The sequence below is a fragment of the Gouania willdenowi genome, chromosome 24 (assembly GCF_900634775.1).
Source record: "Gouania willdenowi chromosome 24, fGouWil2.1, whole genome shotgun sequence".
Taxonomy (NCBI): domain Eukaryota; kingdom Metazoa; phylum Chordata; class Actinopteri; order Blenniiformes; family Gobiesocidae; genus Gouania; species Gouania willdenowi.
The window spans coordinates 1,424,956-1,449,798 of record NC_041066.1 but is presented as its reverse complement, the minus strand read 5'-3'; the positions used below and the strand labels follow the sequence as shown (position 1 = coordinate 1,449,798).

At 37.2% G+C, this 24,843-nt stretch overlaps 2 protein-coding genes across 3 annotated transcripts in view; one reads left to right on the top strand and one right to left on the bottom strand.

Annotated features, from left to right (window-relative positions):
• Positions 1-9,501, bottom strand: part of tube1 (tubulin, epsilon 1) — a 31,122-nt gene extending 21,621 nt beyond the window's left edge. For both annotated transcript variants that reach the window (XM_028439565.1, XM_028439566.1), the window contains exons 1-7: positions 9,266-9,501; positions 8,603-8,676; positions 6,978-7,030; positions 6,854-6,899; positions 4,726-4,841; positions 2,099-2,220; positions 81-268 (exon numbers count right to left, since the gene is read on the bottom strand). In XM_028439565.1, the coding sequence (XP_028295366.1) occupies positions 81-268; positions 2,099-2,220; positions 4,726-4,841; positions 6,854-6,899; positions 6,978-7,030; positions 8,603-8,676; positions 9,266-9,290 (624 nt within the window). In that variant the 5' untranslated portion in view covers positions 9,291-9,501. The remainder of the gene's footprint in view (positions 1-80; positions 269-2,098; positions 2,221-4,725; positions 4,842-6,853; positions 6,900-6,977; positions 7,031-8,602; positions 8,677-9,265) is intronic.
• A 672-nt stretch (positions 9,502-10,173) lies between these two features.
• On the top strand, positions 10,174-24,659 carry rpf2 (ribosome production factor 2 homolog). Its single transcript, XM_028439619.1, has 10 exons — positions 10,174-10,280; positions 12,911-13,043; positions 15,381-15,418; positions 16,628-16,667; positions 16,747-16,828; positions 17,475-17,551; positions 19,471-19,570; positions 20,641-20,743; positions 20,802-20,946; positions 23,629-24,659. The coding sequence occupies exons 1-10, from the start codon at positions 10,261-10,263 to the stop codon at positions 23,797-23,799; spliced, it is 909 nt and encodes a 302-aa protein (XP_028295420.1). The 5' UTR covers positions 10,174-10,260; the 3' UTR covers positions 23,800-24,659.
• The last annotated feature ends 184 nt before the right edge of the window (positions 24,660-24,843 follow it).

The following is a 24,843-nucleotide window of genomic DNA, read 5'->3' as shown; positions in this document are numbered from 1 at the left end:
AAATATTGGAGTCAGTTAACATTTGTAGGAGGAATCAGTACAAATATCAACAGACAGGGGACGTATTCCCACACACAGACCTGGTTTTCCACAGGAAGGACGCAGTCTGCATGCTCTGAGAGTTCCCTCATGGCCAGGACACTATTATAAGGGGATGTGATGACGTCATCCTCTGTAGACGGATAGATGGCAGTGACGATGCGGGACACGGAGGGGAACTCCTCTTCCAGGAGGCTGAGCACTCTGGTCCCCAGCCCAGAGCCCGTACCTAAAGTTTACAGCTACAATTAGAAGACCACCTGTAATGTTTTAGGATAAGAACACATGGCCTAGTTGAGTGGTTCCCAAACTTTTCACAGTCCCGTACCGTTCAGACATTTAACCTGAAGCCATGTAACCCACATTTTCTCTGTCACCACTAGAAGGCAGTCTGAAAAAGACCAATGTGTGTTTTTTGGCAATGCATAGAGGCTCCTGACTGCTGCTCTATTTATATTGTAGTTTCCATTGTTGTCACGCTGTTTTTTTCACGTAACTCATGACAATTTGCATACCCCACTTTGGGAACCTATGGCCTCTGTGATACTGTCCATGTCTAAAAATGCTGACTTTACTAATTTAAATGTGAATGTTAAGTTGAAGAAGAGGAAAAAAACAACAGTTAACACCTGCTTAGCCTAGAATGAAAAGCCAATGGGTGGCAGCTCCTCCCTCAGTGAACCAGTCTGTTTGAGTTCACAGCACACCTGCTTTAAGTTCATACTTTGGATAGTTATGCCTAAAGGTAAAAGTATTTAACGGAGCTTGTTAAAGCCTGATATGTAACAATGACCCGAATTGTTATGATTTTTTATTTTTTTTTTTATAAAACCCAAAATGTAATAACTGATCAATAATGTAACAAGATGCTGAGCCCAAAACATAAATATGTTTTTACTTTATATATATACATACTGTACATACATACATGAAGGTAAGAAAAAGTTTCCAATATATATATATATAAATATATATTATATATATATATATACACTGTACAGTATATGTATATACGCATTTGTGTAAGATACTACCCTACATTGAAGCAATAAGCTTTAATTTATAAATCATTGACTCACTCTATGATGTCATAAAATAATTACATTTTAGGGGAGATTTTCTTTGCCTGCCCCATAATCTAATAACAAATCCAAACTGTAACAACTTGTTACAACCCAAAACATTTTTATGTTTTGGGCTCAGCACTTTTGTTACATCATTGACCAGTTATAACACTTTGGGTTTTATAAAATGTTTTTTTTTTTAGAACAATTCGGGTGTTGTTACATATGGGGCTCTAAAATAGCAGTCAAGGGAAATTGTCACCCCGGGGGCCAAACGCCACCCCAAAGGAAAGTGTAACCAAAAAATCCGTAAAGCTGATATCCGGAGTTTCTGAGAAACGTCTCAATGTCCCGCCCTCAACAGCTCCATGTCCTCCCCCTGCCTCTGCAATCTACCAGAAGCCACACCTCTACTTTTATGCATGTGCATCGCAGAACATAACAAGGTCGCATCGGGTCGCATTGATATATGTCTATGGGTCAGGTAAGAGTCAAAATCATATTTACATGTTTGCTGTTGTGACGCGCGGCCTTGTGTCCGTGCACAGTTCCGCATTCACTTTGATTGACAGTCTCAAAAACAGGAAGTTAGAGCCTCTTGGCTGGGCGCAATCAGCGATCGTTTCCATTTGTATAGGGGTCTATAGGACGAAGGAGGCACTTAAATACATTAATGTATAGGAATGACCACCAGCAGTAGACCATAGTAAAAGACTAGTTAAGTATTTTTTCGCATTTCAAAAGAATCATAGATAAACATAAATTTCTTAAAAACTCTGGATATCAGCTTTAAGTACAAAAGAAAGAAAACTAAACCCACAATATTACACAAAACAACAAAATTATTCCAAAAACACACAAAATGACTACAAAAATACAACTAAAACTAATCCAAAAACAATATACAAAAATGACAAGGAAAACACACAAAAAAATCAACAAAATCACACAAAAGCCATTGTTGTTTCCTGTGATAATGCTCAGGTTACGCTGACCTCCTCCCATGGAGTGAATGATGAAGAAGCCTTGCAGACAGTCACAGTGCTCCGCTGCCCTCCTCAGCTTGTCCACAATCTGCTCCCTGTAGGCCAAGCCGTATGTCAAGTGTCCCACGGCCCTGCAGAACACGATGCGTTGATGTCTTTATACATTTAACAAATCTTTGTTTCTGGGCAACACAGAGCAGTACATTTTCTGTTCGATGTTCAAAGTACATTTCCCAAAACTCGTTGGAGTCCACTGGTGGTGGGAATCTTCAGGCACCTCACGATTTGATTATGAGTACAGGGACTGAAATTTGATTATGAATTGATGCATCTAGATGCACATTTTAAAAGCATTTCTTCAAATGTAGCATTTGCATTCAGACACAGGAGAAAAAGTTACCTTCAATGCCTTTTATTCATCTGTAAACCGTTTTAAAACTGCATGGTAACGAGCCATAGTAGCAGCATCCTTGCTTGTAATATATACAATACAGTAAACAGTAAAGTTCTAAAATACATATTATATACAGTTCATTATATACAATAAACTAAAATCAGCAGCTCAGCCATAGGCTTTTAAAGTATCTGTTACCATTCCTACAGTGTGTCACGTAATTTATCATTTAAGTAATTGATTATTGGAAATGTATGCAATGATTATAATCGATTACTGTATGTCAGAATGATGACAGGGTTCTCACCAGAAATTTTTCACATCGTATGGGGATCTTGTAGGGGGTCCGAGGGCATCTTCATCCTGAACATTTCTAAATGTATCACCCACTGAAACACAATTTCCTGCAATTTGAGGGCCAGATTTTGTGAAGTAAATCTAAAGTTTAATTAATTTTATATTTTTCTATTGTTTTATTGAGTTGATTGTTTTTATTTAGATTATAAAGCACACTGTTTATTTTGAACAGTGATTATGGGTTAAGGTCCAAACACTCCTCAGAGCATTCATAATCGAGCGCACCTGGAGCGCATCGCCGCATAGTAGTTTTCAGTAAAATCCTACATTTCCCACAGTCCTTAGCGCTTCACTGTAGTCCTTGTACTCTTTCTGGGACGTGTTTTAACGGTACTTTTATAGCTTGTCTGCCAGTCTGTCCTCTAAGCTCGTCTCCATCTCTAATGCTCTGTTTCACCAGGAGGTGAAATGCAGGTCGGTGTTAGATTTAATGGAGGTCCATTTGAAAAATACATGTTGGTCAGTGTTTTGTGTGATACGGCAGACTCAAACTCTGAGCTTTGCACTTAATTGGCCTGGCGGAGTCTGCGATCCGTAGATGTCCACCCGAGTATGTTTGCGCCTTTACAAAGCAGAGGATACACACAGGCACCATCAGGGCAGCTAAGTGGCTGCAGGGGTCCTCGGGTGAAGACGGGAGCATTCCAGCAACTCGTCTGTAGTAAACAGATGGTGCTTGTTTGTGTTTCTGGGTTATGCAAATTAAAAAGAGAGTTTAAACAACCCGTGCACGCCTGGAAGTCCCTTTTGTGTCCAAGTGTACAACAAACGACGATGGTACCGTTTAAAAAAGGAAAAAACAACAGAAAAGCCCCCCTTTACTGGTTGAAACTTAGCCAACATCACAGCATAGGGGATCAAAATCACAGAGTCGGGGGCCCCTACGCTCAACAGCGCTGGCGAGAACCCTGGACGATGCATCAAATTATCAGTTATTTCTCTCACCCCTAGTGTCCACAAAGTGAATTGGGCCTAAATACATTGTGTTTGAATGCTGTGTGTTAAAACAGTGTTTCTGCTTAGCTCCAGTACCCCCTTTCTCTTACTTTGGAATCCAAGTACAGAACCCCCTTTCTCCGACTACCACATTTTGCTCAGAATACTATTTAAAAACAACTAGAGCATACTGATGGAATGAATGAGTGATAGCAAACATTTAAAAGAATCTCATTTTCTAAATAAGTGGAATGAAACAGTATTTAGGGCATCCTGAAGAGATTCATTTGTAAAGTTTCTTTAAATGACGATCATCATCTTATGGGATCAAGACTGATCCTTGTATTTTCAGTTAATGTTCTAATCAAGATTATTTATATCATCATTTTATGTTTTTGTTGTTGTTTGTTCTTTTTATTTTTTCAGTATATTTTTCTCTTATTTTGTGTGTTTTTGGTGTGTTGGTATTATTTAAATTATTCTCTCTCAGTATGTGTGTTTGATGTGTTTGTTTCTCTGTTATGTTTGTGTATTTTGTAGTGATCATTTAGTGTGTCTTTGGTGTCATTTTGTGTATTTTGTTGTCGTTTGTCTGTTCTTTTTATTATTCAGTATATTTTTCTTTTATTTTGCGTGTTTTTGTTGTCGTTTTTTGAGTTGCTGGTAATATTTAGTATTATTATCATTTTTAACTAAAAATAAACAATTTTTTTCAATGCCTATAGTGCTATTGCATACCCCCATTTGAGAAATACTGTGTTAAAAGACCAAAATAATTTGAAAATATGCAATCATTGTACCTCAACAACAACATACAGTACATGATAAGCAATAGATTTACCAGCATTCCTCCCAACACCGATAAACACACATTAATACAGCAGATCTAACTGATGACTGATGTATGCAACACGTGAGCTAATGTCACGCGACATCAGTAGAGTCTCACCAGTTGTTTCCTGAACCAGACACGTCAGTGAGGAGCTGTGTGCTGTCAAACACCTCCCTCAGCGGGCCCTGCAGGATCTCGTTGACCACGCCTTCCTCCATATCCACCAAGACCGCCTGCAGGTGGGGAAATGTGAGGAAAAAGGCCAGCTTATAGACTTTGATGCTATTATGGGTGGAATGCATTCCAAAGTTCTTCTTTTGTAATCCAATGGATTCTACTCTGTTCTTTCCTGTTTTAATGTTGTTTGGTCATCATTTGAAATGCTGACATGAATGTCGATAATGGGGCCCTTGGATCAGAATATCTGTTTTGTGGCCCCTGCTGTGAGAAGTTGCTAATCTCTCCTCTGCGTCTTTTTGTTTACATTAACCAAATAACTACATAAAATAAATACAACATTCAAATATAAAAAAGGCATTTCACATTAACTACTTGCCTCATCATCATCTGCTCAATTTACCAATATAAAAATAATCAATTTAAATACTTAGTAATTTTATTGCATCAAACCCAAGTTTAGTACATGGCTGAGTTGTGGGGTTTTCTTTTTCTGCTTCTGGATCTAATTCATTAGTTGTACTGTTTTTCACATTATTTGGCTTTTAAAAGACACATTTTCTGAAATGTGATGATTTAGACTAAAGAAATTGAAAACTGGCCCCTGAGCTTACTTGGATGCATTAGTAATGCTTAAAGTATGTAAATAGGCCCTGTTTACACAGCAACGTTTTCAAGTGAAAACGCAAACGTTCTGTTGCGTTTTGTCTGTTCGTTCACATGGCAACAACATTTTGATGCTTGAAAACTGAAGTTTTTAAAAAGGAGCTTCAGAGTAGAAGTTTTTGAAAAGGCTTCCCTCTCCGTCGCCGTGGAAACGACACTTTTTGTGTCACGGTCATGTTTACTGAGGCCGCAGAGGAACACTGTTCGTGTGCCTCAGAACTCTGGTATTTAACTGAACTTCTCCAACAAAGTGTTGATTTACTTCACAGGTGATGTGTTTGGATGAGCGCAATAAAGACGTACAAATGGATGCTGTACTCTGGTACATGAATAAATTATGTGAACAAAATGCACAAATTACTTGTTGTGTTGCTTTGTGTGTCACATATGTAGAGTGTGTGTTACATGAGTGTTATCACATGCTTTACAGCAGAAGTAAACCGTTACGTATCATTCAGCGGCACATGAACCTGTTTGTTATGTTTATAGTTGGATGAATAAAGCTGAGAAACTCCCCTAAGATCATTCTACATGTTCGCGCCACGCACGGATTTGAATAGTGTCGGGCTGTAATGAGTTCAGGCTTAAAAAGAGATCGGCTTTATTCAGGTTCAGGTCATATTCTGTCGGCCTTGGGGGGTTGGGTCTAATTTTGTAGGTCCAATTAAAGCTCTACTCTTACTTAAGGGTGTTGGAAAAAATAGGTTTTGCGACATATTACGTTGTGCGATTCTCGTATCGATTTGAAATGCATCCATATCAATTTTTTATTTTACCTTTTACCTTATCTTTTCCACTGCAGGAGACTTTGTAACTGCACAAACAAGTGCGCTGAAACCTGGGCATGTTGATTTTAAAAAAAATCTAAAAAGAAAGTACCAACTGTGCATTTATTTGTTTTTCTACGCATAGACCTCAGTAAAGTTGCACCAAACTCATGTTGGACTAAAGTCAAAGTTGGTTTCAAAGCCACAGGCAGATTGTGTTATTTTTTTGTTTTAAGTTTTTGGCACATGACATGTTAAAGCCAATTTTTTTAATTAAAAAATATATTTCATTCATAATGTTCTCATGAAGGTGTACACATTTACAGATTACCGGTAGTTGTTTCTTTAAAAAAAAAAAATTGCAATAATCGCCTTTTCTTTAATATCAAAATATATTGTATCGTTTCGTATCGTGACCTATGTATCGGCATACGAATCATATCGCCAGATGGCAGGCAATACACACCCCTTCTCTTACATGTGTTCAGAGTAAGTCTGCACATGCACTTATTTTGGTTCATTGCAAAATCGCAACGACATCTATTGGCCTAGCATGTATACTTCATCAACTATTATGCTTCCACATAATTTAAATACAAGTCATTCATATTGTGCATTTGTTGGGCACATCTTACCCTGGCCTTCAATTGTTGGATTCTTCCCCCGCGACCACAGGACGTCCTTGAAAAGATCACAATTTAAAAAGCACTACTTTTAGACTGCAACAAATCTTGCCAAATAATAGATGAATGTAGGTACCTTGAGTCCACATTCCTGAAAAAGCTGCCGAGGGCCTCATCGTACAGACCATTCTAAGAAAGAGGAAAACAGGATGTATGGTGTGTGGGGGGTGATGAATGAGGTCACAGGTCATCATTCCTAGCTGTCACTGGGTTCACACAGAGCTAAAAAATCATTTTACACTACACTGCATACAAGAATTACAAGGACAGCATTGTGCAGAAGAAACACCAGCAGAATGTTTGCTTTCATTAAAAATTCGCCCTCAAATGGATTTAAATATTTGAATATTATAATCAAGGAGAAGCAATGCTTACTGAACACATTTCTACCCTCCATTAAATAATGAATGAGCGTAATGTGCGTTAATGTCACTGGATCTCTGCACTACACAGTGGGATTTCCTCCGTTAATTTGATCTTGCTTTAAATGTTTATCACCATATTTATCCCTGATGTTGAATATTGACACACCAATAAGCGCCACTTGCTTTTTCACTTTAACTTTTTAGTGCTTTTAAATGTACTGTATTAAATATTTATTACAACTCGATAAATATTTTGTTGTTCAGTGAGCCATTTAACAAGTTAACTTCTCAGAACAGCATGAGGAGTATGGGGCGCTGATGGTTGTTGTGTATTTTAAAATAAACAGCAACTTTTTGCAACATTTAGCAACAAACCATGTTTAAAAAACGTGAGTGAATTATTTTTTTTAATGTTACTTTTGACCAAATTTACAGCAATATTTTTGAAATTTGTGATTTTTTTTCTCATGAAAATATAAGGTTAAGGTTAAATCTAAATGTTAAAAATTAAATATAAATGCTAAATGTTGAATCTAAATGTTAAATGTAAATCTAAATTTAAATGTTAAATGCAAATTCAGTACAAAAATAAAAGCTAATTCCTGTGAATTTGCATATTAGCTAAATATTTAGTTTCACCCATGACATTTAGAATAAACATTTAGATTAAATATTTAGATTTAACATTTAGCTTTATATTTCACATTTATGTTTAACATGTACATTTAACATTTCGATGTACTGTACATTACACATTTAATGTATATTTAACTTTAGGATTTAGGTTTAAAATTTACATTTAACACTGACATTATATTTTTACGAGAAATAAATCACACATTTCACCCATTATTGCTGTAAATCTGGTCAAAAATAACAATACAATTCACATACATTTTTTAAATGTGGTTTGTTGCAAAATGTAGCAAAAGGATGCTGTTTATTTTTGCATTGTTGATAAATGTTGCAAAAAATTTGCTGTTTATTTTAACATGTGCAACTTTACAATCGACGCTCCATAGAAGAATGCAGTTACTCACTCACACGTGCTGTCCCTTAAAGAAGAAAAGGCCAAAAGTGGCACACACTGTGCAGCTATTCATTTATAAATGTGCCTGTGTGGCATTTTCCATCAACAAATGTAATCCTGAACTGTCTTCATGGCAAGACTTTATTGAATTTGAAACATCAAGATCAATATATTGTAAATTGACATTTTGAGAAATAAAGATTGAGATAAGAATTTTGGTCCAAATTGCCCAGCACTATTGTTTATATTACCATATACATATTACAGAAATAGCTTTTTCGTGTGTGTGTGTGTGTGTGTACTAACTTTATTGACATGAGCATGTTCTCGTAGAGCAAGATCCCAGAACCTGCAGCCGACCTGGTTCCCACACTGTCCCACTGAAAGATGGACATGATGAGACATTACACACATTATACTTTGCAATTGGCATGAAAGTTTTATAAAATTGTCAATTATAATTTAACAGAAAACTGGGGAACCATGTTACAGTTCTATACATTCACAATGATCAAAAATATCTTTCATATCAAGCTTTCCAACATTTTACCATTTAAAGAAAATTGAAATCTATGGGAATACTGACACAAAAAAGACTCAGATGTTCACAGCAAAAATATTAAAACCTATATTTTCATTGATTAGGAAACCTAACATGTTAACCAATGGATAGGAAATAAATTAGATGATAGATAGATTTTTGTTTTTAGTGTATTCTACAGATGATTTAGGACCCGTTCCATAATAGAAAGCTAGCACAAGATGTAGGTTCACTTTTATTAGGTTATTATTTCAGGCTCAGTAATTGTGATTAATTATAATTCAACTTTAGTAACTGAAAACGTAATTGTAATTAACTTTCTGAGGATAAAAATAATTGGAATTGGAAAAAATGCTGGTGACTGTAATAGTAATTGAACATGGAAAAATGAAGATGTAATTAGCACACACACACGTAGAATAACTCACCTTGGACAACTACAGACTGTGTCATGCTGCAATACTACTACTACTACTACTACTACTACTACTACTACTACTACTACTACTACTACTACTACTAAATAGAGCCTTTACAAGCACTGAGCCTAATGCTCTGTGTTAATACAGTAAATATTAATACTGTTGTTGAATCAAAACGTCAGCGCCGGGTTTTGAATCTTCTCGTAAACTCGCGCGTTATGGAACGAGCTAACCAGAGCTAACCAGGTACAGTCGTCATGACTACGAAAGAACCAATACGGTGCAGGTATTTTCTTTCTTTATTGTTTACTGGTGTGTTGCACCATCTTAGTGTTTATCGCCACCTAGTGTATTGGAATGAGTATGTCATGATGGAATTTCTTCTTCTCTCTCGTTTAATGGCGGGTGTCAACCATTGTTCAGATCAATGAGCGCTACCCACTATGCTGGCGTGTGAACCAGGGCTCCTGGGATATATATTTCTAAATTTTCGTGAATATACCAGTTTCTCTTAAAAACTCAAACAAGCCTTTATATGTATTCCTGTAAATTTCTTCACTCCACTTCTCCAAAGTTCTTTTTCCGGCTTTTTTCTGCTGGTTTTATACCTTTCACACAGTTACAATTCATGTTACATTCTATTGATATTGATATTGCTCAATAACAATTTACTAAAACATGATTAATTTATGCTTGCAAGCTCATTTCATCACACTTCTGATATTAGCAGACAAAATTTACCAACTAAGGTAATCACATGAAAGTTATTATTATTATTATTATTATTATTATTATTATTATTATTATTATTATTATTATTATTATTATTATTATGTTTGCTTTGTTTTAATGCCCTTAATTTAGCTAGTTTAAAATGACAGTAGGAGGCGCTAATGCAACTACAGTGGTGTAAGCTGCCGTTAAATAACAACGAAGAAGAAGATCAGCAGCGTTCTGACCATCACGTGGCGATTGGACTTCACTGTGAACCGTGAGAAACGATGCATTCAGACGGTGTAATGTAAGTTAAAGCTCGCCGTGTGTGTTTGCTGACTACTATGTATATATATATGTATATAATGTGTGTGTGTCTATGGCCACACATAGACCTTTGAAGGGACAGGGGTTTAAATTAATGGGGAACATGGAGCATGAACGAATGTGTTTGTTTATGAGGCGTCTCTGGAGAACGAAATATGACAAACAACAGTCTGATTATCATAAAACACACAGCGACATTTATACTTTTGTTTTTAGTCATACTGTATCGCCACGATAGTGCTCTACGTTTTTTCCCCAATGAGCACATGTTCTCCCAATGTATTTTTTTTTTTTTTTTAATGTATTCATTCGACACAAAAATAAGCAGCACCCAACACATTTTTATTTATTTATATTTTGATTTCTTGTTCTTTCCTCTGTGTAGTAAACACAACGGGTATTGTTTGTAGGGGTGTTATTGGTTCATCTGTTTAATATCCCGATTCGACTCATGTCATGGGGTTAAAACCCAAGACTAGGAGGACTAGTAGGGCTGGGCAATATATCGTGATTCAAGATGTATCGAATTTTCTGTTTTACATTATACAAGTATTTAATATTATTCGTACAGTCAAACAGTGTTTTACTTTACAATGTTTTCTTTCTGAGATACATATTTCTATAGGTCATTTTGTATTAAAGAACTAGTTTCAGGCGTTGCTGCTTTCTCTTCTCAGAACAGTATGAAAGGCACAGTTAAATGATCACTGAGTGCGTCCTAACCAAGACCATTCCCTAAACAAGCCACACTACAGAACTCACTCACACGTGCTGTCCATGAAAGGGGAAAAAGCCAAAAATGGCACATATTGTGCAGCTGTTTGTGATAATAAATGTGCCTGTGTGGCTTTTTTCATAAGCAAATTTAACCCATAATTGTCTTTCTGGTAAGACTTTATTTGATTAAAAAATATGGAGAGTTATATCATATATCGCCATTTAGAGAGAAAATATTGAGATATGAATTTTGATCCATATCTCCCAGCCCTAGTGACTAGCTTCTTCTCATGGCTAAAACACATTTCTATTATTTTAACATCATGCTGGCAGGTAGAATGGTGTTCCCTTTGTGAGATAGGTCTGCGTCATCATACCAGAGGTGTAAAGTCGCACATAGCATCAGCAACAGAGCGTTTAGCATGTTAAGCTAGAAGGTGCTATTGTAGATGGGCACACAGAATTCACCAGTGAGTGTGATAAACTCTAGTATACAAAGGAACCACAAAGAGATATCATGTAGCCGAGTGTCTTGGTTGTCAGTGGTTTTACGTTGAAGTGTTTCTTTCTTAAGAGACAGGGTTTATTTTATAGTTTGTGCAATTTTTTACTAACAAAAATGAAAGTATATTTTATTTTTGTTTGTGTTATTTATTAGGGATATTTAAAAGTTAATATATGGTCACGAGAAATGCCAGTTAATTGCATTTAAAAGGGCTTTCTTGCATTTTTATAATATCATTTAGGGATTTAACGATTCACTCAACTCCCGATACGATTCGATTCTGGGTCCACGATACGATTCTCTCACCATTTATTTTACAAAATGGGACTCTAGACAAATGATGACTGAAAATATTCCTTTATTCTTTTTGGGAAATACTGTACTATTTTACTTTTATTTTTCATTGTCAAAAGAATCCCTTGATAAACTATTCAAAACAATGCAATTTAACTAAAAGATAAATCTTGAATTAAATAAATAAAGGAATAATACAAATGAAGAAGACTATTAATTTAAATTCTGGTTCTATAGTAAACAATGCAAAACTGCATAATAGTTCTTTTTCTTTTTAAAAGTGCAACTAAAAATGTATTTTGTGCCTTAACAATTGGACTTTAAAAAAAAAAAAAAACAGTCATTGCACTGTAATTATGTCAGATATTTGTTTGGACCAGCAGAGGGCGCTGGCAACCCAGTGGTCGGTTGGCATGCAGCTATTCGAGCAGTGAAGAAGAGATGCTATGCTAGCAGACAGAGCTAATAGTAAAATGTGACTTTTACAGATATTCACGTAATATTACAGATATTCTTTCGGTGCTAAAGGGGTAAGGAATCAATTATGAACATGTTTAAGAGTAGAAGGCGGCCAGAAAGGGAGTAGTAGCAGATTTCGCCCGCCGCCTACACTTCTGGACAAGAGAAGGATAAACATATATATATATATATATATATATATATATATATCGCCCTCTGCTGTTTAAAATAAGTACTGCGATTCAATTTTCAGAGAATCCATGTGATGCCTATTAATCAATTTTTAACTGCCTTACTATTAACCTATTATCATTACATTAGCGGTTTATTTGGTCTAAAAAAATAATCCCAGTAGTGACACTATTTCAGGAAGTTTAATAGCCTGTAATGGATTCATATTAGAAAAAGACGAGGAAACTGTGTAAACTGACGGTTGAAACAAAATAGCAAGATTAATTTTGGTTCAAGTGTTCCAAATACATTCATGCATTTATTGTTTTAATTTGTAGTTTACAGGAAGTTGTCTCCAAACTCTTCAGCTTTCTGTATGATACAATAACCTGATCTCAGTGTGTATCCCACTGTCAGTCTTCTGTTGCACAGTTCATCATGATTTTCTGACTTTGTGTTCCTAGAAAACCCAAGACAAAGCGTTCCAAGCGCTTCTTGGACAACAGAGCGGCCAAACTGACTGAGAATGTAAAGGGTGCCATTATCATGAAAGGAGGCAACACCAGTCAGACCATCACCCAGACTCTCAAGGACATCGTGAGTACCCATGACTTGGTCTGTTAGAAACATGGAACAGAGGAGGATCTACCTTTGATTGGCCTCCAGCATAAATACTGCTCGTTTATTAATAATCTCAGCACCAAAAGAGGAGAAATCTTTGCTCCATGTCAAAGATGTAAAGTGAGGAGTGTTCCTCTTACACTAATATACAATCTTTGGTAGTGTTTGAGCAACAGTGAAGCTCCACCCCTTAATGACAGGTCTATTATGGAACCATTTAGGAAAAACTTGCAGTAACAAAGTTGTTCAGAGTAACACTCGCTCATTGTTATGGCACCATCACACCAAACACATCAAAAGCGTAGAAAGCAGCAGGTTTACATTCACAATATATGGTGGACGCGCTTCTAGGGCGTTTTGAAGCGTTTCGCACAGCGGACGCTTTTGGCGTGCATCCGACGCTTCCAACACAGCCGACACTGGAGTTGGGATTGTTAAACTTTTGGGGCATATCGCGCATGTCGACCAATCGGGAGAGTTCCCCAACCGTGACGTATCAGAATAATGAGAAAAAGAAGAGGAAAAAAACACTAACCGGAGGCAGCGACAGATGGACAGACGCTCTTCTGCTGGAATAGAGGGCCTGTAGTTGGGGTCCTGGTAGAAGATGCGAGCGCCGATGCCGGTCAGCAGGTCGTCAAACTGGGCACGGGAGAGATGGAAGTAGTGCTGAAAGCGACTCTCGTCCGAGCACAGCTCTGATGAATCCAGAAATGGCGCCGAGGTGCAAATAAGCCAAGCCACTCTCTCGGCAATGTAGAGCTGATGAACGGGGTTCGGAGGCGGCATGTTCAGCAAGGAACTCCACACTTTTCTCCTTTCACCCACACTTCTCTATAGCCCTCTGACATCACAATGCACACACTGAGTCACACCAAAATACATCCGACCGGAAACACCACCTTCTCAACACAATGTTCCACCACTTCACAGTCACTCAGTGAATTATGAACGTAACTGATCGCCACAATATCATCCATTGTATGAACACCACCGGCAACAGAGAAGCCCCTCCCTTCGACATGCGTCCTGAGCATCTTCAGCACTGGTGACAAGCGTCTGTATTCAATAAGCAGAAGCGTCCAACTACACGCGTAAGGCACGATTTTGACGTCGGATTTGTAGGGTCTGTAGTACGAAGCTGGATAAATATATCCAGGTTATCTCTCGTTAGCTGGCGTCATCTAACCAAACATTAATATGGAAATTGCAGACTGTTAATAAGTAAAATCTTAAGATCATTCAAAGTTAATTCATCAGACAATAAACGGACAGCGCTCTGATCAGTCAGTTTATCTTTATTAAAGCACAGACGTGTTTCTATTCACGTAGTCCACCTTAATTCCCATCAGACTTCCATAGATGGGGATATGGGTTCTACGATGACGCTGTGAATGCTGCATTTATACAGCTCAGCAAGCCTATGTCATTAGGTGGACATTATTTTATTTTAAATAGCATACATTATCTTATAGGACCCTCACCACTTTGTACATAAAAATAATAATACATTTTATTAATCTTTCCACCGATCTGATTGGTTGATATTTTTCATTTTATGCAATTTGTGTGATCGGCTGTTAAGTCTTGACATCATTGTTGCCTTGAAACTTTTTTACAGGAAAAAAAGTTGATATTTTCCCAAAACCTGTTGGTGAGGGTTTAGTCAGTTTCTTTTAGCTAATTCTATTTCACAGGAGATGAAGTTCAGCATTTTGTATTGTGAGATCTTTGCTACACATTAAAATAGGGGTGGGAACTTCTGAGTACCTCACGATACAGAACGCGATACAATGCTCACGATAATGATTGTCTCACGATATGACAACACTGCGATTATCGATATATTGGTCAGAAATCAGTCTACCATGATTTATGACCTAAGAAAAAAAAGATTAAGTGAAAAAAAAAAAATATTTTATATCTCTGAAAGACAATAAATTGAAAGTGTCCTATGAACAGTGACACTATTTTAGTGCAACATTTCTGTAAATAAGTGTCATACCAATGTAAACTAATAAGTATCTCCAATAGTGCTTTCTGTAAACAAAAAATAGTCTTTCTTACCAGTGACACCATAATAGTCTATTCCAGTAAACAATATATTGATTCCTTCAACAGTGACAAAATTTCTGTGAAGACGTACCTGCACATTTTAGTGAAAAGGCAGAAAGGGTTTTGAAAATAATAAAATAAATCTTAAAAAAAAAATTGCCTTTTTTTTTTGTTTAATCTATTTGTTAAACAGTCATTATTTGTTGATTTACAGTTGGTCCTTTTTCTTTCTTTCTTTTTTTTTTTTTTTTCTTACAGTATTCCCTGAAGAAACCCAATGCAGTGCTGTACAAAAAGTAAGAGTTATGTGAATGTGCCTGCATGAGGAAGGCTTCAGTTGAAAGTGTGCATGAATTGATGGAAGAATGTCTGATCTGTACAGTGTACAATGTCTGATCCTGATGAATGTAAATTGATGGGGGAAAAAAATTGGCTGCAAAGTGTAGTTGTTGACATCACAGGGTTTTCTGACTTTTTAAATTCAGACATTATTCACGTGTAGTACCTAGTGTTGTGCCCGAGACCAGAATGTCCCAAGACAAGACCAAGACTTTTAAGTCACATCAATTTCAAAAACCATGACAAGGTTGTTGAACAGTTTAAGAACATTCTCTCTCCTTAGTTTTAGTTTATTTTAAATACATTTGACTGACCAAAAAAGGTGTCTGCAACTCTATCAAAGCAGAACATGTAAAAAAAATTATTGGCTCTTTCAATAAATTCTTGAAAAAAATATAAACTGTGTATTAAAAGCCCAATGATTCCAGAATTATTATAAATTATTATTTGTCAAATGAATGTACATTAAGTGTTTTGAGGCGTTTCTGACTAGAAATAAGATGGATGGTCCCAGTATTGGCAGGTGTCTGACACATTACAATGTGTGGGCGCCGCAAAAGGCTGCTCCGGTGTGTTGATGTGTCTTCTTTCACTGCAACTACCAAGTCAAATTCCTCGTATTGTTCTAAACTGTACCTGGTCAATAAAGATTCTGATTCTGATTCTGATTCTGATTAGGCAACCCCAAAGACAATCAGTGAGCCAATGGGAAATATTTTAGTTGAAATTTGAACATTAATCAAACAGTTCAACTGCAAATAACTTAAAATGCGGAGCCTGAACAAATTTAGTAACAAAATACAAAAACAACTAAAAATTCAAGGGAAGAGAAGTTTGTCATCACAGGGTGGATTAATGCATGAATTGAAGATATTTATCGTTTTATCAAGTTCTTTTCCTTATCGCATTAATAAAGTTGAAGAATAGAAAGAAATCAGTGCAAATCCCATGTCCGGGAAGTCCCGGACAAGACGGAGTAGCATATGCTTTGGAGTCTGAGACGAGACCAAAACCTTTAGAATGTCCCAAGACCGGTGTCGAGTCTTACAACACTATTAACACCCACAAAGGTTAGGAGCTGCTGTTCTTGATGCCGTAGTAGAATGAGACTCTTTGCAGAGTGTCAGAGATTTACATTTATAATTCAATGTCTCTATGCTTCGTAGGAAGAACATTACACGACCCTTTGAGGATTCCACATCTTTGGTAAGTGTATAAGATGTATGTTGAGTGCTTTGTTGCCTCTGTCACAACTGGCTTTGAATTCTTTAAAACCTTCCAACAGGAGTTTTTCTCCAAGAAGTCCGACTGCTCACTGTTTCTGTTTGGCTCGCACAACAAGAAGAGGCCAAACAACCTCATCTTTGGTAATGTCTGCACAAACCTGCAGAACTACTCAGACGTACATGCATGCATACGTTTAGCTATCCTATAATATATCACTACATGACAAACTTTGTGGCTGAAGCACAATCTCTGGCTAAAGTGTAACATGCTGAGGTTTGTCTGTTACTGGGATGTCTCAAAAACTAGGACTGTGCGTAGTTATTTACTACCTTGATCATGATACATCAACTAATTAATTGATATCTCACCCTCTACCATAAATTAATTCCTTAACCACAAACCCAGCAATTTTTCTGTGTATAAACACAGTCTCAAGTGAATACATACACTTAATTTCCCTAATTTTATACCCTGGCATAAGCCTACAGTTATCAAATCGAGACTTGTAGAATAGTCATGGTGTCTGATTAATGACGAATTAAAAAGATTGGAATCTACACACTCTCCACAATGACTATACTAGCAGTATTGTTGAAGTCTTTTTCATGGCCCTTCCTTGTTTGTATTTGTGTCACAGAATATTGTGTTGATTAAGAAATGCCAACATTTACCCTTTGTTTGTGCCCTCTTCACTCTGAAAGTCATGCAACATGTTTTTCATCTGAAAACAGAAATCTTTTTGCCACCCCAGCACTAAAGTGACGTGCATGTGTTTGTCATTTACAGGTCGTATGTTTGACTTCCATGTGCTGGATATGATCGAGTTAGGGGTTGAGAAGTATGTCTCTCTGGCAGACATCAAGGTAAAGTTAGATTTTATTTGATACATTTAGGGGTGGGCGATGAGGAAAATAAGATCACAATCTCGATTTTATTGCAATTTTTTTCATCCAGATCGTTAGTCAAGTTATTTACCAATGAAACAATCCAATTCACCTACTTAAGATAATCACCATAAATGGAAAGAAGAGATAAAAATAAATAATAAAAATTTAAGTCAGGGTACTTTTCAAAAAATGTTAAGATTTATGTAAGCAATTTATCAAACTGGTTTCAAGTACAATTAACAAACAAAAAGGCTGACATACAAATTTTTCTGCAAATTGAAATTGTAATCTTATAATTAAAGATAGTAGCACTTGGCTAGTTGTTGTCTAATGTTACATTCATTAGTTGATGCATCGTTATTTTAAAAAAAAATATTGCAAAATGGGTGTCATAGGTAATTGCACCACTGTACGATGCTTAATGATAAATAAGTGATGGACAACTTTTATTCCCTGTGCCACATTTTTTCTACTAACAGTGGCACACTTTCAGACCTCTTTTACACTAGTGCACTGGAAAGGCCCACTCATTTTGTGCTCTAATGGTCTTAAATAGATCTTAGCAATTCAAATCTAAGTGATGGAAATTTGATAACACACCCCGCCTTGACTACTGCAATAGCATCCTCTTTGGTACAACCTCCACACTCCTAAATAAACTCCGATACGTCCAAAACGCAGCTGCCCGCCTCCTCACCCACACCTGTCCCCCAAAACCTCCACTGGCTCCTCGTTCCTCAGTGCATTGAATTCAAACTCCTTTTTCTTACCTATAAAGCCCTTAATAATCAGGCCCCCTCCTACCTCACAGATCTGCTCCACCCCTACACTTCCTTCCGCAGCCTCCACTCCTCAGGTGCAAACTTCCTCACTGTCCCCAGGACCAAGCACAGAACCTTGGGGGACAGAGCTTTCTCTGTAGCTGCCCCCACCCTATGGAATTCCCTACCAAGCCACATCCGCAACTGCACCGGCCTCCCATCCTTCAAATTACTACTCAAAACTCACCTGTTTCACTCACTCTTTTTTCTGTCACATTTTCTTCTATCAATGTTCTTGTTGTTTTATGCTGTAAAGTGTCTTTGAGTGTCTCGAAAAGGGCTTTTAAATAAAATGTGTTATTATTATAACATATTTTGGAAAAGTTTTGAAAAATCATTGTGAAAGAAGTGTTGGAACTATGAACATATTATTTAAAAAAAGACCAGATGAACTTGCTGAAATTAAAATAGAGAAAACAGTGACACCTCTTTTTGTTGTAGTTTGTTGCCTCTATTCCCCCGTAACATCAGAAAAAAGTATTACTGCAAGTGCCTCGTGTTTTGAGGCATGGTGCACATGCTGTGGATGTTTCTTAGTCTGCGATAGCGTGGCTCATTTAATTTGATGAAGGCTCCACAAAGCCATTAAGAGACTAGACAGAAAGTAATAATAACTTGCGAGGAATAGAGATATTCGAAAAAGTGACAACAGAAAGGTTCAGTTCAGGGGATCAGACTATGGAAAAAATCTAAATGATGACATCAAATAATCAAGATCACTCAATATTTGTTGTTGAAAAAATGAGAGAAGTGTAGCTGTATTGTGGTTTCAAATCACATGTGACGATGACTTTGTTGCAGTTTGCCTTTGTTTAATGTAATTATTTTTTTTATGGAGGGGGCAGATGTTATACATGTGACTTTTTTCTGCTTTTTTTCATTCATCTTTTCTTTTTTTAAATGTGGAGGAGAAAGAAATGTATTTAAAGTCTTGAATGAAAAAAATAAACAAATATAGCTTGATATAAATGGGGAAGAGTATTGCTCTATACCGAGGGATCATGGAAGTCTGTATGGTAGAGCTAAGCAATGACTGATCAATAACCTCCTCAGCTCTGCTTCATCTTCTCATAGGTCAGCAAGTGTCCTGAGGGAACCAAACCCATGCTGGTGTTTGCAGGAGAGGCTTTTGATACGGACGTGGAGCACAAGCGTCTGAAGAGTCTGCTCATAGGTACGCACTCCAGGTGTCATTACGTCCAGATGTTGGCTTCCTAATGTAGGACCCAATAAAATCTGTTTTATTTTTTTCCAAATTCTGTTTTCCACATTAATAATTTAAAATTTCTTTTTTTAGAAATACTAATACATTTTTCAGAAAATATTAGTTTGTAACTCCTGCCAGGAAACAAAATAAATACAAATAAATAAAAAAAAGTCATAATTAAACAAAAATGTATGTCTAAAATAAAGTAAGATACAATTAAAAGGTAGATGTTCTACTGACATGAATTATTCTGACTGCTCCTTTTCAATTGTTTATATGTCATATAAAGATGTATGAGAGCAGCATTAATGTCACCCAATTACCCCTCAGGGATCGGTGGTTTACTGAATCTGATCAGGTTTATTGATTAAGTTTTGATCAACTTAATTTAAATGATCCTGAGTACATCATTCCAAAGCGTAATGATTACACAAAATAAATAAAGGTAAGGATGCATCAGTTATTTCACCACTAGGGGCCAGAATATTTTACAGTATCATTAACCTACGATATTTCAGACTCAACAATCCCTGGCATCGATGTTCTCGTCCACAATAACAACTTTATCCACAGATCTTCTGTAGCTCTGAGATGTTAATCAAGCACACTGAGCAGGTGAAGCTGATTAAAGCTGATCATGTTTTCGCGGAGCGCTACACGAGAAACGGACGGCGCTTCACAGGCACAGCAAAGTTCGGCGGGAACTGGTCAGCTCTGTATTTAAGAGTCAATGATTTGCGTAGTTTGTTGGCCGTTTAGACAGTATTTCAGGTGGTTTAGGAGCCATTTGATGTGGCCATGATGGGAGGGGGGGAGGGCGGTGATTCTAATAAGCTGTACACAGAAACATTTCCCCATTTTAAAAAAACAAAAACAAACAAACTTTCCTTGCCTCAGGGTGACGGTGTTTTATGCCGATTCTGTCCATACCGAGTTCAACACTGGATTCCGTTTTCATTGATTGATTCCGTCCCTGATTCCGTTAACGTTGATTCATAGGGCCCTACTAATGCTCCTTTTGTTGGCCTGTCCATCAGACTTCTTCAGAGGACCTACAGTGTCTGCAGTGCGCCTCGCTGGCTTAGAACACATTCTGCACTTCACTGCCGTGGATGGCCGGATTTACATGCGGAGCTACAGGTACGCTGATTAATGCATGTCCCATCACAACATGTTCTCATGTGGCATGTGTTTGCAGATCTCTGTTAAAGAAGTCTGGTTGTCGGACGCCACGGATCGAACTTGAGGAAATGGGCCCTTCGTTGGACCTGATTTTGCGAAGAACACACCTGGCTTCAGATGACCTGTACAAGTTGGCTCACAAGCAGCCTAAGGCTCTGAAGGTAAAGATCACCACAAAAATCTTGCTTTGTTTGTAGTTTAGTACGTATACCTAAAATATAGCAGGGTTCCACACAGAACCTTAGTCTTAAAAGGTGATGAAATCAAAATATCAAAATCAAAGCCTTAATTGCCTTAAAAATGTTTTCAAATCCATCTTAATAGTAGGGTTATATATTTTCTGACATTGTAATTAGTCTCCAATCTTAACATTATTATTTTTACCAAATGCTTCAGTAACATCACGCGATGGATGGTGTGATTGTTAGCATAACTCTCAGGGCAAAAGCAAGCTACATGCTAGCTGCAGGAAAGACTCTCACTTGGATGGAACAGCACATCACCAAATCAAACACGCTTCACTGCTTTCTCTCAGCTGTTAGCTGTGTGCGCGTGCGTGTGCTGGATTTAATAATCAATCTGTAGTTAACAAAATAACTGCTAGTCAGCTAAAAATATTTTGAATCATGATGCCTCTCGGCCATGCGAAATCTCAACATCAACTAACCACTGAATACACGCAAGTGGAACATAACCAGAACATAGAACTCAGTCCGTTACAGTATGCAGACCAGTGCGTGAAGCGCAGACCTGACTGAAGCACGCAATTGTTATGGGTCCCAAGGATGAAGGACCACAATAGCAAATAAAAGTATCTGTATAATGCAGGTGAAACAGAGAAGTCAGGACACGATTTGTGCTCACAGCTCTCCAGAATTCTTCTGATTTAATGACATACATCATCACAATCACATGACCACTACATATTTCCTTAGTCCAGTTTCCTGATTTTACACACATTTTGCTAATTATATAATTTCCCATATCTCACATTTACATCATCTCTCATCACTCAAGATACAATTCAGTTTTAACCAATAAACAATACTGTTTATAAATAACCCATTCTGTACATACAGTGCATATACTTTGTTTCAGGATAACCTATTTATCATCATTTACTACATAAGTTCACAGTTTTCATGCATTTTGGCATGTAATAAACCTTTTGCCTCTCTCAAGGGGCTGGACTTAAGGATTAATGTTTGTGATATGTATTATTATTGTCAACAAAACAGAACTGTAAAACATAAGACATACTATGTAACTACTATACTGTTAACTAGGTGAAACGGGCGTCTATTCTGAGCCAAAATGGCGGCTGCTGCTGCACTTTGCCTGTCTGGTTTGAGCCAAAATGGCGGCTGCCGATTGAACTTTGCCTGTCTGGTTTGAGCCAAAATGGCGGCTGCCGATTGAACTTTTAGTCTTTAAAACTACACATAACTCGGCTAAACATGCTCTAAGCTTCACTTAACACCTCCAGTGATAACAATGTTTACTTATACTCTACATTCTGTAGTGCTTGGAACATTTACTGACCTGTATAATGCAGGTGAAACAGAGAAGTCAGGACACGATCTGTGCTCACAGCTCTCCAGAATACTTTTGAAGAGATGGGGGAAAGCGCCACCCCTTTACCTGTCCCTAGAGGAACTAGTTCCCACACAGAAGTTCCACTCCTCATTACTTTTGATGGAATTATAGTAAAAGCACCCAAATGTTCACAATAAAAAAACTATAAATAAATACATAAAAAAAAAATACCAAAGCTATGGATAGTTCAGCTCTTACACATAAATTGTGGCTGACCGATTTTTGGGAGTGCCACACAATCATATTTGTTCCCTGTGCTCCAGCAGCAAGTGAGGAATGAGCAAAATCAGAAAATAATATTCAGTGAATGTGCACACTGAACAACTAAACGCAACACAACGCCGTCAATATCCCGTCCCACTACTAGCAGAAATCTCTTTAGAAATGATACCACAACATTATAGAAGTGTTTTTGTGTTTATTAAAAAATAATATTAATGTAATAAAGATTAAAAAAAAAAAAATTAAAAAGTTAAAAATGAGGCCCGGCCCGAACTCGGGTTGGGCTCGGTCTCAGACCAAGAATCTAAACTCCAATTGAAAGTACTTGATAATTAACACAGTAACCTAACAAGACTAATGTCATTGTTTTATTTTTTTAAAGAACCCCAGAATTGAGATATATATAAAAACGACTTGTTTTAGTGGCTTCCATATTTGGGCTGTGTAAGGACCACAGCTGATTAATATCCTGTCCTTCCTTAGCCTATCCTCACACTCTTGTTATTGTTTTTGGCCAGTAAACTGCATGTTGAAGTAAAGCACATGGCTACATTACCATAAATTCTTATGTGTCCAACAATGTGCTGTTTGAAAACTCACTGGAACGGCAAAATCACTTTCTTTTCCTAATCAGTTCTTTTAATACGACAGAAATAGTCTATTTAAGACGCTAGTCCATTGTTTTGTCCCTACCGCTGCGTTGCATTGAGTCAAACAAGCTCATCTGATAAAGACAATACAAACAACATTCAGATGGCCATAACGACTTCAAATGTTCTTTGATTTCTGTGTCATACTATTAGAAAGCTTAGTAATCACACGTTCAGAATCTGTAAATAACTCAAAATGCTGACTTGTTTCTGGTTTTCTCATGGCACATCACATGTATATTTTTTACAATTTGTGCATGCAGTATGCATTCATAGGTTAATTTTATATGTAGTATAAGCTTCAGCCAAATAAAACCAACATGTGACAAGAATAAATTGCATCTGCTTCAATGATATCCCCTTCCTGTACCGCAGCCTAAGAAAAAGAAGAACATATCCCATGATGCCTTTGGAACCAAGTTTGGACGTGTACATATGCAGAAACAGGATCTGTCCAAGCTGCACACACGAAAGATGAAGGGCCTGAAGAAGAGGAGAGCAGTGACTGAGGAGCAGAACACACCAGCACCCATAGTGGAGAGCTGAGGCTGGAGATGCAGAATGATGGAACTGATCAGAGGCAGGAGGAGCAGTTTTCCTGCCTTTAACTCCTGTTTCTTCTGAAACGTTTTGGGACTGATCTAAAAATAATGTATTTTCAATTAAAACCTGAATATGCTGGGATTTTTCCTTCATAATAAATCCTTGCGTTTTGCTTGATCCCATAAACAGTGATGTCAACACCTACGCTGTGATTCAACCAGCATAGGTGTCTTTTCTGTTATTTCCTTTTTTAATCAGTACCATAATAATTGTTGTACTCTTTGATTTAAAAGGGACTTCCAGGCATGCATCAGTTGTTTTAGCTCTTTTTAATCTGCATAACCCAGACACAACTACATTAGCTGCACCGTCTATTTACTACAGACAATTAACTTGGATGCTCCCATCTTCACCTGAGGACCCCTGCACCCACTTAGCTGCCCCGATGTTGCCTGTGTACATCCTCTGTTTATATAAAACCGTGATTATGGGTTACAAAGGAGTGTGCATCATAATCTGAATAAAAACAACTAAATAAAATATGAGAAAGGTCAAATTAATCAGTTGCAGGATCCTCATTTCCATAACAGTCACAATATTACTGCAGGTCCCACATATTGCCTAAATCAAAAAATTTCCTTGTTCAAGGAACCAGAAAATGGAGAACAATGTAATTTACAGCGTTTGTGCATCTCTGTTTATACTGAGACGCCTGCCCGGGCAATGTGTCAACAGGATGTAATGATCAACACCTGTGTATAAATTACTCTAATTGTCATCAACTATTGGGCTGAGTGCGGGAGTTTTAAAGCTGCAGCCCATCGTTGAATCAGTCTTTTGAATAAAATGTTAAATCTGCTCTATATAGTGTCTTGAGTATTTTTTAGTGGAGGACCTATACCAAGCATAAGTAAATCCCAATGTCCACACACACACACACTGACTTTGAGGCACTCCGCTAAGTCTGTGAGGACTCAAGTCTGTCCCATTGGGAAATCATGAAGTGTGTGAGGGAACTTCTGGTGACATTTTCAGTACTTCTTGCAC

Coding starts and splice junctions, on each gene's coding strand:
- rpf2 (XM_028439619.1), top strand. CDS start 10,261: ATGCATTCAGACGGTGTAAT. Junction 10,281..12,910: donor ATGCATTCAGACGGTGTAAT/GTAAGTTAAAGC, acceptor TTGTGTTCCTAG/AAAACCCAAGACAAAGCGTT. Junction 17,552..19,470: donor TCTCTCTGGCAGACATCAAG/GTAAAGTTAGAT, acceptor ATCTTCTCATAG/GTCAGCAAGTGTCCTGAGGG.